We start from the raw sequence: 15,337 nt of genomic DNA, 5'->3' as shown, positions 1-15,337 counted from the left end.
CTTCTTCCGCTTGAAGAGCTTTTCTTTTTTCAGATTTGCGTTGAAGTATTGTTAGATGGGAGGGGCTAAAGGACCATATCTCGCACTTCGTGCTTAATCTGGGAGCCTACACACTTTGAGCGGGGCCTTTAACCGCACCCTTATTAGATAGAAAATCATATGAAATATGTTTCTATTTTTTGTTGTTGAAAGAAAGATGTTTCTATTGAAAACGTCATTTCTTTTTCTGCATTTGTATTTCTTTCTTCGGGTTGTCGGAATTATGTTTCCCCTTCTTTTTCTCGTGGGTTCCATGATTTTGTCTATCTCATTAATTAGTCAACCATATCTTCACGTAGCTTACTCAAGGGCTGACACATGGGCAGACCAGCCTAAGACATTGCCTAGGCTGGAATTCTGGTATGTCTAAAAGATTGTGTTAACACTAAGGGAGCCTTGGCTTTGTGTTAGGTCTTTGCCTTGCTATGCAATCACACCATATTTTTGTTCTTTTAGCTCTAGTTACAATTAATTCATTAAATGACCCCTAAATTTTACCAACTTCTAAAATAGTCCCTTGGATGTTGCTTGTTCTTTTTGTTTTGATAGTAAGTACACATTATTTTAATAACGATTTTACCTTGATTTTTTAGTTCTATTAAAGATAAAGAGTTATTATGAGGGAGAATAAGAGATGCGGTAGTTTTTATCCTCTCTCTGTAGTCGATATCTTTTCTTTTTTATCTTTCCCTTTGACAAGACAAGATTCGCTTGTACAGAAGGACTAGTTTTCCGATGGCGAGTTTCGTTTTACCTGTCTCTCTTTCCCTCCTTTTTCAAACAACTATCCACTTTATTTTAAGTAAAAAAATCAAAATTTGTCTATATATATGGGTTTTTGAGCTTACCTCCTCATCACTAATTGGTAATTGAGTTTTATTCCCCTCAATGATGGGTAATTGAGCTTACCCCTTCCGATTTACTGTTTTTGTGAAAAGAGAGAGAGAGAGAAGAGATAATTTTTCTTTTTTATGTTTGGCGACCGTCGCCGGGGAAGATGTTAAGGTGGCGAGAAGGTGAGGTGGCAGAGAGAGGCGATGAGTTGGATGAGAGAGAGGTAATGACTAGTTAACGGTGTTATAACGGAATCTGAAAAAGGGGGTCATTTGAGTATTTTTGACAAAGTAGGGGGTTAGGCAGGAAATCGGTCATAAAGTTGGGAGTTATTTGGTAAATAACTCTACTTTATTTATACCCAATTTCAATATTCTTAGATTTGCACTTCTATGAGATCGAGCCTTAGACCTCTACATTGCAGATTAAATGCACTATCAACTGGGCCACCATTGATTGGCAATAACTAGATTCTTTTATCACTTCCTTTTCAAAAAAAAAAAAAATTTATTTTACTTCCCATTATGGACTCAACTGTAATAAGGCCATTCCTGCCCTACACAACTGACCAGAAAGAGGCATTATCTATAATTTATCCAACAAGGGACTCTGACATTTTTTTTGTTGACTCTGATAGTCTGTGACTAGAGACAGTAAATCTCATCACAAAAAAGTTTTGGATTGTTTCATAAAATTTTCTTTTTTTGGGTTGAAGCAATGGGGAACTTTAGGTATATGTCCATCTAATTAATTAGTCAATCATATATTCACGTGGGTTTACTTAACTCCTTCTAACGTCAGTGGTTAGATTTTGCTATGATAACCCATAAAATTAACACTAGACTTCTCATAATAAATCCAAGCGCTATGGAATTTTATTTAATTTCTAAAAGGAAAAACGCTATGGAATTTTATGTAATTTCTAAAAGGAAAATGATTGGGAGATTTTATAGGTCCCCTCATTTTCGTTAAAAAGACCCTCTCAATGATTATTTACCAAGTAAAATGGTTCATGGAACAAAATTGATGAGGTCCTATAAAATTTTCTAAAATAATTTTATGTTTGATTTAAATTTTGATCCGGGAGCCTGCTGAAACTCGCCGAGAATAAGTCTATTTGTTTGAAGAAATATTCCACATGTTCCAATAAGTGGTACCACATTATTATGGAGGGTCGAGTAGAATGTTCCACTGAGAATGATTTTTTAACAAAAACTCTAACAATTTGCCTTTACGGTTGTCAAATATCCTAAAAGTTATGGCAAAAAATCTCAAAAGTTGATCTCCAATTTTAGTCTAAAATGTCCACCATTTTTTGGTGTAGTGGTTGGACACTCATTCCACATCACAGAGGCCTCAGGTTGGATCTCATGGAAGTGCAACTCCAGGATTTGTTGAATTTGAATATAATTAAAGTAGAACCGTATAAGTTGGGTTTAGGCCCCCTTAGGATGTCTTTTTAAGGTAGATAAAAATAACATTTAGGGTCTAAATCAAACAGTTATAATGTTCATTCAATTCATAAATCTTGATGTATCTTTATTTATCTCTTAATTATGTATCAGTACCTTGTCAAGATGACGACTCTTTTAGTCTATTTCCGAAAATAGAATTAATCTAGGTCAAGGTTTTTCGCCAAGTACTCACTTTTTATGGTAATAGCATCTTTGAACCAAAAAAAATATTCTGTACTGCGGGAGAACCTTTTCTCCTCTTCTCAATGGGTCATGTTCATCATCCCGTTTTGTTTTGTGGCAAACATTTATTTTTAAGTTAATCGTGTTAAATGACCCGCTACTTTTTTGTGGCAAACATTTGTTTTTAAGTTGATCGTGTTGAATGATATACTAGCAAGACCACTACAGAAAACTCAAAGACGTTATAATTTATTTCATTTTCTTGCTCTTGCACGACTAAAATTTCAGACCTTCATTAAGAAACCCCACACCCAAATACCCCAACTATATTTCTTTATAAAAAGATTCTTGCTACTCCACACACCCAATTACCCAAACAGCCCTATAAATAACAGACATTCCTGTTGCAATAAGTAGAGATTACACGATTTTTCATTTTTTTTTGGTTATTTTCCTAATGGCCCCCAACTTTGTGACCAGCTTCCCGCCTGGCCCCCTACTTTACGAGGAATACCCATATGGTCCCCTTCCGTTATAACACCGTCACTCTCTCTCCTCCATCATGTTTTCTCTCTCTGCCAACTCACGCCACATCATCTGTTACGCCACCTCATCACCTTCTTCGGCAAATTTCCGGCCGGCGACCTTCAAACTAAAAATTTTTTTTTTCTCTCTTCCTCTCTCTCTGTAGAAATATTTTTTTTTCCTCACCCTCTCTCTCTCTCTAAAACTCCGGCGAAGGGATTTCCCTTCGCCGGAGTTTTAGAGAGAGAGAGGGTGAGGAAAAAAAAATATTTCTACAGAGAGAGAGAGGAGAGAGAAAATAATAAAAAAAATTAATATTTGAAGGTCGCCGGCCGGCGACCTCTGCCGGAGAAGGTGATGAAGTGGCGTAACAGATGATGTGGCGTGAGTTGGCAGAGAGAGAAAACATGATGGAGGAGAGAGAGTGACAGTATTATAACGGAAGGGGGCCATATGGGTATTTCTCGTAAAGTAGGGGGCCAGGCGGGAAGCTGGTCACAAAGTTGGGGGCCATTAGGAAAATAACCCTTTTTTTTCAATATTCAATGAAAATATATAGTCAATTGTAAAACTTAACATGACTTTTAACGCTATTTGTAGGTTAAGAGAAACATCGCAACGATAACAGAAGAGAGCTTGTTAGAGCGTGTGGAAATGGTTGCTAAAGAATTTGGTCTTCTTCTCCCTTCAGATTCCTAAGTCATAATTGATCATTTCACTCGATCAAACAAATGCTTGACCGATTTATGTCTTTTTTTTTTTTTTTTTGAGAATTCGACTACGGTCTATGTTAGTCGTTACAACGCATTGATGCATCATGGAGATGTAATGAGCACGATAACTGCCTAATTTAAACTGAGAATGAAAGAGGCCTAAAGCCTGACAACGAAGAGGCCTAAAGCCCGACAAATTATTACATTATTCATAACCTAAATTACATAGGATAAATCTTGATGGCAACTGCTTCCACCGATACTCGATCTCACGACCTCATGGTCTTAAGAGGGGTGTCCATCCGTTACACCAAAGGGTGGTGGACTAATCTTTAAAGGGTTATTTCCCTAATGGCCCCCAACTTTGTGACCAGCTTCCCGCCTGGCCCCCTACTTTACGAGAAATACCTATATGGCCCCCTTCCGTTATAACACCGTCACTCTCTCTCCTCCATCATGTTTTCTCTCTCTGCCAAGTCACGCCACATCATCTGTTACGCCACCTCATCACCTTCTCCGGCAGAGGTCGCCGGCCGGCCAAATTTCCGGCCGGCGACCTCCAAATTTTTTTTTTTCTCTCTCTCTCTAAAAAAAAAAAATATTTTTTTTTAAAAAAAATCTCTCTCTAAACTCCGGCGAAGGGAAACCTTCATCTTCTCTTCCCTCTAAATTTGTTAATTTTTATTTCATAGATTCTCATTGTTTATCCTTTACCAAGCTCCATAAATAATAATAGTTTTGATGTTTTATTAGATTTTTCTGCTGAGACATTCATTAATTTGTGCATTCTTCATCAAGTTTCAAAGCTATGTCGAGTTCCACTAAATTATGAGAGAGATAATCAGTTAAAGGATCAAGAGAGAAAAAAAATGGAATGAGCAAGATTTATCTAATTCTTTAATTTCAGGATTTCTCTTATCCTGTCTCACTTTAGTGTTATTAATGTTGTTCTCTTTGTATTTATGTTTCTGAAAAATAATCAACTATGGTGTTAATTTGTTGCTTCTAATATATGTAGATGTCTGGAAATGTTCTTTAGGAGTTACAAACAAACTTATCTATCCATTTTTCTCTTTACGGATAGTTTTTCTAACTCTCTAATTTCATGGACTAATCTCCTCACATTTAGGAGGTCGTCAAAACTATATTTCATAAATCTCTCTCATTGAGCAAAGGTAAAATTTGGGTTGAAAGTAACACTCTCTTTCACAGTCTTTTTTTTTTGTTAATTAATCTCTTTTTTCCTTTTGCAGGTAATACAACCTTAAAGAAATCATTCATTCGCATAGCAGTTCGTATCTATTGTCATCGTCTCATGAAGATATATATAATTGTTTAATTTCTTGGAACGTTTTGGATGTTAATATAAAGAACATTGATAAATTTGTTAGAAGGTTACTAAATGTTGTCTGAAAACTTTTAAGTCGACGCAGCGGCAGCTGCAGCCCATTGGCCTGCAGCGATGCAGTATCCAAAAAAAGATTCCTAATGTAACCGCAACTGTGACTCCACTTCTATATACTCCGCATCCGGATTATAAGCATACTACAGTGCAAAGGCCAATGATATACTTAGAAGCAGACAACATAGATAAAGTTAACATCCACAAAATAGGAGTATGTGAATTTTATTCCAAGAAGAGGACCAAATAAAGTGAAAAAGGAATATTTCCTGAATGGTATAGTTAAAGAGATCGGATAACAATGTATGGAAAAACAAAATTGAACAATAGATTCTATAATTTTTTGGCTTCAAGAAGCAGAAAGGAGTAAACCTTTGATGCCTAATCACAACCATCTGTTGTAGGCTTGATAGCTTCTTTGAGTGTTCTGAGAGTTTCAACTCCAGTTCAGATATATCCGGCCTGAAAGCGATTGAAGTACAGAACTAATGTTTTTTTTGTTAGGCAACTTGAACCTAAACATAGGATTTCTTTCCAACAATTAAAATAAGACACATTGTGCATACAAAGGAAATTTAGCAGTGTCGTGCAAAAACTTCACATGAATGTTGGTTCTTGTCATCAGATTCTTTGAAGAATCAGATGAAGCCTGGAACTAGTCAAAAAAGTAATAAGAAAACACTGAGAAAGGCAACACATGAATCTATTTTATCAAACACAACGCCTTCCACACCCCATCAAAACACTCTATTTCACATTTGATGCCTCAACTTTTGGTTTAACGTGGTGTTTCGTCATTTGAAAACTTATATTATCAATAAAAAGTAAAAACCCATAAGAAAAAGTATTATCTAGTGGAAATCATTCTCATTAACTATAAACGAATGAATTACATCCCTTTATATAGAGAGATTAGAAACAGAAATATAACAAGTTTATAAAACCTAACAAACTCTCAACAACTCTCAACTAACTTATAACAAACTAAAGTGGTTATGATCCTGTGCTCTTGAGATGTATAAATAGTTGTCCAACACCAACTAACATAACTAACCATATGAGGTCTATTCCAGTGTATCAGCCGTAGCAATGAATGGTCCAACCTCAGGTATAAACATATACTCTATTACCCTCCCTCAAGTGAAAGGTATAGGATATAGCTTTAACTTGGACCTGAGAGCACCAAATCGAGTGTTGAAATATCTTTCTATATATTAAGATATCCCATATAAGAGATATTAGGAAATATCAAATATTAGAAACTAGTAAGATTTAGGAACTAGTAAATATATTAGTATAAACTATTAAGAAACTAGTAAAGTTAGAAACTAGTAGTATTGTAACTCTATAAATAGAGTCTTATATTTCTTTTGTAATCATCAAGGAATTAAACAATTTCTTTGATCAATTTCAACTTGGTACCAGAGCCAAAAGTCTTAAATTTGTGTTTGGGAATTTATATTGATTGAAAGAGAAGAGCCTTTCATCTTCATCTTGTTTTTTGGTTTAGCTAAAGTGAAGGGCAACTGATGCTTCCGCAATAGTGACTCTCAATAAGGCAAATTCAAATTTTGCTAAAGTTGTTGGTCAATCTGACAAAATTACTTATAAGTGTACACACTGCAACAAAATTGGTCATACCAAAAGTCATTGTTATGAACTATTAGGCTATCCAGAATGGTGGGATCATAATCGAAAGAAAAACTCTAAGAAGACCCTTGTAGATCCAACTGTTAAGCAAGCTTCATCGACAATAGCCACTACAGGTAATGTAGGCAAGACTTTAAATATGTCTACACAATTTTCGAATAGTACTTGGATAATTGATTCTGGTGCTACAGATCATATGACTTTTGATTCTAGACAGGTCTCAACCATAAACGAATCTTCACATAAATATGTCTCTACTGCCAATGGCACCTCAGCCCCTATTGTAGGGGAAGGACCTATAACTCTAACGAACACATTGAACTTAGACTCTGTTTTGGTTGTCCCATCTTTAGATCATAATTTATTATCAGTGTCTCAAATAACCACCACTCTATTTTGTGTTGTCATCTTTTGGCCTGAATTTTGTGTCTTTAAGGACATCCGGACAAGGCAAACAATTGGTTATGGTTTTAGGCGAGGAAAGTTGTATTACTTGGATTTAGTATCTGAAAGCTCTAATAAATTGCGTCAGGCATTAGTAGTGAACAATTCTGAAATAAAAAATAAAGATGAAATATGGTTATGGCATCGCCGTCTGGGGCATGCCTCCTTTGGTTACCTTAAGAAGTTATTTCCATCGCTATTTATTAAATGCGATGTTTCAAGTTTTCAATGTGATGTTTGTGCACTTGCAAAAAGTCATCGTGCATCGTTTCCGTTAAATTTAAATAAAAGTCCAACTCCTTTTATGATCTTACATTCCGATGTCTGGGGTCCATCTAAGGTTCTTACTTTGGGTGGGGCTCGGTGGTTTGTTACCTTTATTGATGATTGTACTAGGATGACTTGGGTGTGTTTGATGAAATCTAAAAGTGAGGTAAAGTTATTGTTTCAGAAGGTTCATAAACTGTTTAGTACTCAGTACAACGCAAATGTTCAGATACTTCGTAGTGACAACGGAGGAGAGTATATGGATCATGAACTTCAAACTTATTTGGTTTCTCATGGTATTGTTCATCAAACTACTTGCCCAAATACCCCTCAACAAAATGGGGTCGCTGAAAGAAAGAATCGTCACTTGTTAGAAGTTATCAGGGCTATGTTGATCGAAGCACATATGCCATTATCTTATTGGGGAGAAGCACTTCTTGCTGCAACCTATTTAATTAATAGAGTACCATCTAGTACTATTGATTTTAAGACTCCTTTTCAAGCTCTATCGGATGCTACAACTTCTCCGACAGTTTCAAATTTACCTCCCCGTGTCTTTGGGTGTGTAGCATTTGTTCATCTTCATGAGCACCAACGTACAAAATTAACTCCAAGGGCATTAAGATGTGTATTTGTAGGGTACGGTGCAAATCAGAAAGGGTACAGATGTTATCATCCTCCAACTAAACGAATGTTTGTTACATCAGATGTTATCTTTCATGAAGATTCTAAGTATTTTTCACCTGAGTCTGAACTTCAGGGGGAGAAAACTAAGCAAGAAGTTCTGACTCTTGATTATGAAGAAACGGATAATCATGTAGAAGAGAACAAAATTGGGTCTAATATTGAAGTAAATTTGATTCCTGAAGAAATAAGTAGAGGTGAAATTGAAATTCCAGAATTACCAACACCTGAATCGGTAATGGAAGAAAGTGTTAATGAAATCGTTGAACAAATTGTGGATTCACCTCCAACTGAAGCCGTTGAACCAAGGGTTAGTAATACACCAAACCAATCAGTTGTCGAGGATGTTCCTGAAGCACCTTCCGAACCACCTAGGAAAATATTACCGTCGCGTCAAACCAGAGGTATTCCTAAACCGACATATGAACCTGAGCTGACTAGTAGAGTCAAATATCCTATGAGTCAGTATGTGTCAGATCATCGGTTGTCAGAATCAAATAAGTCGTTTGTAAATCAATTATCTACTGTATATATTCCTAACAATGTACAGGAAGCCTTATCTGATTCAAAATGGAAAGCAGCTATGAATGAGGAGATGAAATCCTTACAAAAGAATGACACTTGGGAGCTAGTTGATCGTCCAGAAGATAAAAATCCAGTGGGATGTCGGTGGATTTATTCAGTGAAGTATAAAGCAGATGGTACAATTGAACGTTACAAAGCGAGACTAGTGGCAAAAGGCTACACTCAAACTTATGGAGTCGATTACACAGAGACATTCGCTCCAGTTGCAAAAATCAACACTGTTCGCGTCTTGTTATCGTTAGCAGCAAATTTAGATTGGCCACTACAACAATTTGATGTAAAGAATGCTTTTTTGCATGGGGAACTATTAGAAGAAGTCTATATGGACCTTCCACCGGGATGCAAGATACCACAAATACATAGCCAGAAGGTATGTAGATTGCAAAAGTCATTGTATGGATTAAAACAATCACCAAGAGCGTGGTTTGGAAGGTTTACAAAGGCTATGAAGGAATTCGGTTATCACCAAAGCAATTCTGACCATACCTTATTTACAAAAAGGCAGAAAGGAAAACTCACAGCACTTATTGTATATGTTGATGACATGGTGGTTACTGGGGATGATCCTGAAGAACGAAAGGCTTTACAGAATTACTTATCTAAAGAGTTTGAGATGAAAGACCTTGGTCCACTGAAATACTTTCTTGGAATTGAAGTATCTCGATCTAGTAATGGAATTTTCTTATCCCAAAGAAAGTATACTTTAGATTTGTTACATGAGGTGGGTATGTCAGCGTGTGAGCCGATTGATACACCTGTCGAAGAAGGATTAAAGTTGTCAGTGGAGCCTAATCAGATACCGGTTGATAAAGGAAGATATCAACGACTGGTTGGAAGGTTGATGTACTTGGCGCACACGAGACCAGATCTTGCATATGCGTTAAGTATTGTTAGTCAATTTATGCACAATCCCGGTGAAAAACACATGAATGCTGTTTTACGCATTTTGAGATATTTGAAGGCGGCTCCTGGAAAAGGTATTTTGTTTACTAAAAATTCGAGTTGTCAAACTATTGATGTATATACTGATGCAGATTGGGCCGGTGAAGTAAATGGTAGGCGATCAACTGCAGGATATTTTAATTTTGTTGGTGGAAATCTTGTTACATGGAGAAGTAAAAAACAGAATGTTGTTGCACGTTCAAGTGCAGAGTCTGAATTTAGAGGAATGGCTGATGGCATATGTGAAGCGTTATGGTTAAGACTTTTGTTGGATGATTTAGGATATCCTTCTGAAAGACCAATTCAATTATATTGTGACAATAAAGCAGCATGTGATATTGCTCACAATCCAGTCCAGCACGACCGCACAAAGCATGTTGAGGTGGATCGATGTTTTATTAAAGAAAAGTTGGAAAACAACATTGTAGAGTTACCAAAGGTCCGATCTGAAGATCAGTTGGCTGATGTTCTTACCAAAGCAGTTTCAAGTCGAATATTTTCGAAAATGGTAGACAAGTTGGGCATGTGCGATATCTATGCACCAACTTGAGGGGGAGTGTTGAAATATCTTTCTATATATTAAGATATCCCATATAAGAGATATTAGGAAATATCAAATATTAGAAACTAGTAAGATTTAGGAACTAGTAAATATATTAGTATAAACTATTAAGAAACTAGTAAAGTTAGAAACTAGTAGTATTGTAACTCTATAAATAGAGTCTTATATTTCTTTTGTAATCATCAAGGAATTAAACAATTTCTTTGATCAATTTCAACTTCGAGGACCAGGTAGTGCCTTGGTTAAAATGTCAGCTGCTTGATCATTAGTAGAAATATAGGAGAGCTGAATTCTCTTGTTGCCCACCAATTCTCGAATAAAGTGAAAATCAAGAGCTAGATGTTTAATTTTAGAGTGGAATACTGGGTTGGATGCCAAAGCCAGAGCAGAAACATTATCACACCAAAGTTGAGGTGGTTGATGAAGAAAGTAATGAAGATCTTGAAGAAGAGAACATACCCAAATGGTTTCAGCTGCAGATTGTGCCAGGGATCTATACTCTGCCTCTATGGAGGACCTAGAAACAGTGGGTTGCTTTTTAGCTGACCATGAAATAGGATTTCCTCCTAAATAGAGAACATAACCAGATGTTGATCTGCTATCTGAGATGCTTCCAGCCCAATCAGCATCAGCAAAACCATGAAGAGTTATGGAAGAAGATTTAGTAAACTGAATTCCAAAGCCAACTGTCCCTTTTAGATATCTTAGTATTCTTTTGACAGCCAAAAGGTGTGAAGTGGTGGGTTTGCTCATAAATTGACACACCAAATTCACAGCATAGCTTATATCAGGCCTTGTCCAGGTTAAGTACTGAAGAGCCCCAACTAAACTTCTGTAATGGGATGGATCTTCAAGAGGAGTGCCTTCTGTGGGAGTGAGTTTGAACCTATGAGCTAATGGGGAGGAACAAGGTTTGGCATCCACCATTTGTGCTTTATTTAGAAGATCCAATGTGTATTTAGTCTGAGAAAGAAATAAACCAGAAGTATCTCTATGAACCTCCATACCCAAGAAATAGTGTAGATTGCCCAAATCTTTCATTGCAAATGTAGAACTTAACTTCTTGATAAGATCATCACAGGCAGAAGAAGAATTACCTGTGATCAAAATATCATCCACATATACAAGTACATAAAGAAGAACTCCATCATGAGAAGACACAAATAGGGAAGTGTCAGATAAGGACTTTTGAAAACCAAGTGCAAGCAAAGAATCCACTAGCTCCTCATACCAAGCTCTAGGAGCTTGTTTCAAGCCATAAATAGATTTATGTAGCTTACACACATGATTAGGTTTGGACTTGTCTTGAAATCCAGGAGGTTGAGACATATACACTTCCTCTTTGAGATGACCATGAAGAAAGGCATTACTTACATCTAGCTGTTTGATATTCCAATCAAAATGAACAGCAAGGCTGAGGAGAACTCTTATAGTTGTGGGTTTAGCTACAGGACTAAAGGTCTCAGCATAATCAATACCCTCTCTTTGATGAAATCCCTTTGCACCTAGCTTTATATCTTTCAATACTACCATCTGACTTTTGCTTGATCTTATAAACCCATTTACACCCAACTAAATTTTGATCAGGAGAAGCTGGAACTAGAGACCATGTATGAAGATCTTCAAGAGCTTTGAACTCAGTGGCCATAGCAGCTCTCCAATTTGGATCTTTATTGGCTTGGGTGAAGCAGGTTGGTGTAGAAGGAATTGAGATAGCACTTAGAGCTTCTGAAATAGGATGTTTGGTAGTAGCTAAGTAGGTCTTGGGTTTGGTAATGCCAGACTTGGCTCTAGTTTGCATAGGATGAGTTGATAAGGATTGAGGAATAGGCATAGTAATAGGTATTTGGTCAGAGTTTGGTATTGGGGCAGAGACAGGTATTTGGTCAGAGATTGGTGTTGGTAAGGTCTCAATGGAAGGAGATGTATTAGGAACAGTGGGAATGATGGGTTCTGTGATATCTGTGAAAATAGGATCAGGTGTGCTAATGTTTGAGATAGGAGTGGGAGATAGTTGAATAGGAGTAATATGTACTGGATAAGAGGTATAAGAAGAAACAGAAGAGATAGGTGAACTAGCAGACTTTAATGGAAAATGATCTTCATTGAAAGTAACATGTCTAGAGACATAGACTCTACCAGTAGTAGGATCTAAGCATTTGTAACCCTTTTGATTTTGAGCATACCCAATGAATATACATTGTTTACTCCTAGGCTCAAGCTTATTAGTGGTATAAGGTCTCAGCCATGGATAGCAGGCACAACCAAAAGTCCTTAGAAAATCATAATCTGGAGTGGAATAGAAAAGCTTTTCCAATGGTGAGACAAAGCTCAAACTTCTAGTTGGTAGTCTATTCACAATGTAATTAGCAGAGTTAAGAGCTTCAAGCCAATAATTACTAGAAAGAGAGGACTGAATACGAAATGTCCTGGTGAGATCAAGTAAGTGTCTATGTTTAGACTCAGCCACCCCATTTTGTTCTGGTGTGTGTGCACAAGTGAACTGATGTGTAATACCTTTATTTTGAAGAAAAAGCTTGAAAGAAGTAGAAATAAACTCTCCACCACCATCAGTTCTAATAGACTTAGTCTTATGTCCTAATTGATTCTCAATAGAGGTGATAAATGTAGTAAAAGCAGATGCAAAGTGAGACTTGTGTTGTAAAGGAATAAGCCAACAAAATTTGGAAAAGTCATCAATCACATTAGCATAATATTGAAATCCACTGATAGAAGCTACAGGTGCTGGACCCCAAAGGTCAATATGCAACAATTCTAAAGGAGAAGAAGCTACTGTACTAGAAGAATGAAAAGAAAGTTTTGTGCTTCTTCCTAATTGACATTCTGAACAGAAGAATGGTGTAATTTAGCTAGATGAAAACAAATGTTTAAGCTTCTGCATAGTTTGAAAAGAGGGATGTCCTAGCCTCTTGTGCCAAAGTTCAGTAGATGTTGGTCGAGCAGTGAGTGCCTTTATTTGTGGTTTTGTACATGAATGATATTTATTTAGTTGAATAGGGTAAAGTCCTCCTTTAGCTGGCCCTTGGAAAAGTGTCTGGTTCGAAGTTAGATCCTTCACATAGTAATGAAAAGGATCAAATGTTAAAGAGCAATGATTATCTAAAGTGAATTTGTGAACAGAAAGCAAATTGTGTGAGGCTTGAGGAACAACTAATACATTTTTGAGAGAGAAAGTATTATGTTTGTTTCGAAAATATGAATTGCCAGTTCTAGTTATAGCCATACCTTGACCACTAGCAGTAGAGATGGCCTCTTTTCCTTTATAAGCCATTGAAGAAGAAGGAGTAATAGCAGAAGCATCTGGTGTTATGTGATGAGAAGCTCCTGTGTCAGCATACCATGGGTTTTCTCCTAGAATATTAGCAGTAGCAAGCATAGCTGCCAAATTATTGGGTAGATTGCGAACTTGATAGGAGAAATTCATCCTATGATAACACTCCATTGCTGTGTGACCAATCTTATTACATATTTGACAAATAGGTCTATCTCCATTAGAGTTTCGTGAACCTTGATAATTGGAAGGTTTAGATTGAGAATTAGAATTAGAATTGCCTCTTCATATATTGAATGAGCTATTATAATTTCTTGGATTGGAAGAATTACCATGACCTCTTCCTGAATTAGCTCGATTATGAGTATAATTGTTGGATTTAGATTGGTTAAACCGATTGAAAGATGAAGATGATTGAGGATTGGTAAACAAAGCTTGATTTATATTGGTTGCTAATCGTTTTTGTTTTTCCAAAAGTGAAATTTCTTCACTTATGAGAAGATTTTGAAGTTCAGTTACAGAAATAGGAGGTTTCCTTAATCTAACAGCAGCAGAAAATGAATCATATTCAGAAGGTAAAGCTCTCAAGATGCTTACCACTAATTCAACACTTGATGCTGGACTTCCAGCCGCAGCCAATGAGTCTGAAATTTTCTTCACTTTGGTGAGAAATTCAGGCATCTTCTCATTCTCTTTCCTCAAATCTCGGAGATTCTCTTAGAGTTGGAAGATGTGTGAAGTTGATGCAGAGGCAAATGAATCCTCAAGATTTTTCCATAATTCTTGTGAAGTCGAATTTCCAACAACATAAGGAATAACAGAATCAGATAAGGTAGAATTGATCCATATCAATAGAGTTTGATCTTCTTCAACCCAATCCGTGTATTCTGGATTGACTTCTGATCTTTCAGTATCTAGAAATTGATTAGGTTGTGGTCTAGATCCATCAACTAGATCCAAAACTTTATATTTCTTGAGAATTGGTAAAAACAATGATCTCCAAGCTAAGTAATTGTCACTTTGGAGTTTAATAGGGATTACATTTCCCATTGAAGTAATAGCTAATGATGTGATTTTCGGATGATCCATCACCATTTGCAAACTGGAACAGAAATTGATTATAATAGATGAAGAAAAAGTTTAGAGAGAGAGAGAGAAAACGAAGAAGAAAGAGGAAGAAGAAGAAGACCAGAAAGTTAGAGAGAGAGAGAGAGAATTTGCTCTGATACCATAGTGGAAATCATTCTCATTAACTATAAACGAATGAATTACATCCCTTTATATAGAGAGATTAGAAACAGAAATATAACAAGTTTATAAAACCTAACAAACTCTCAACAACTCTCAACTAACTTATAACAAACTAAAGTGGTTATGATCCTGTGCTCTTGAGATGTATAAATAGTTGTCCAACACCAACTAACATAACTAACCATATGAGGTCTATTCCAGTGTATCAGCCGTAGCAATGAATGGTCCAACCTCAGGTATAAACATATACTCTATTGTTATCATTATCTGTTTATATAATTGACTTATTTATTATGTTGTATATGGTAGTTACTTAGTAAATATTATACATCAAGGTGCTTTTATAGAATTCTTCCCCCAGGAGTACCCATCTGAGGTATCAAACAAGGGTAAATTTTTCATATGTGAGGCATAGGCCTCTCGACGAAACGTCTAAAGCAATAAGAGGCATACGGCCTCACATTTTTTGGGCAAAAGTAGAAAACGAATAACAGGGAATATGTAGTTAAA

General features: G+C 36.4%; 1 protein-coding gene across 1 annotated transcript; it reads right to left on the bottom strand.

Annotated features, from left to right (window-relative positions):
* Positions 1–14,293: 14,293 nt before the first annotated feature.
* On the bottom strand, positions 14,294–14,671 carry LOC147570405 (uncharacterized). The gene has a single exon (XM_086664499.1). It carries the CDS (start codon positions 14,669–14,671, stop codon positions 14,294–14,296), a length of 378 nt encoding a protein of 125 aa, XP_086520625.1.
* Between the last annotated feature and the right edge of the window lie 666 nt (positions 14,672–15,337).

This window comes from Eschscholzia californica, unplaced genomic scaffold (genome assembly GCF_041429995.1).
Source record: "Eschscholzia californica isolate CP2 unplaced genomic scaffold, dmEscCali1.0.p SCAF_1, whole genome shotgun sequence".
Classification (NCBI taxonomy): domain Eukaryota; kingdom Viridiplantae; phylum Streptophyta; class Magnoliopsida; order Ranunculales; family Papaveraceae; genus Eschscholzia; species Eschscholzia californica.
This window is presented reverse-complemented; position numbering and strand designations above follow the sequence as displayed.

Excerpts from the sequence above, each read along its gene's own strand:
- LOC147570405 (XM_086664499.1), bottom strand. The coding sequence starts at position 14,671 with ATGGTGATGGATCATCCGAAAATCACATCATTAGCTATTACTTCAATG.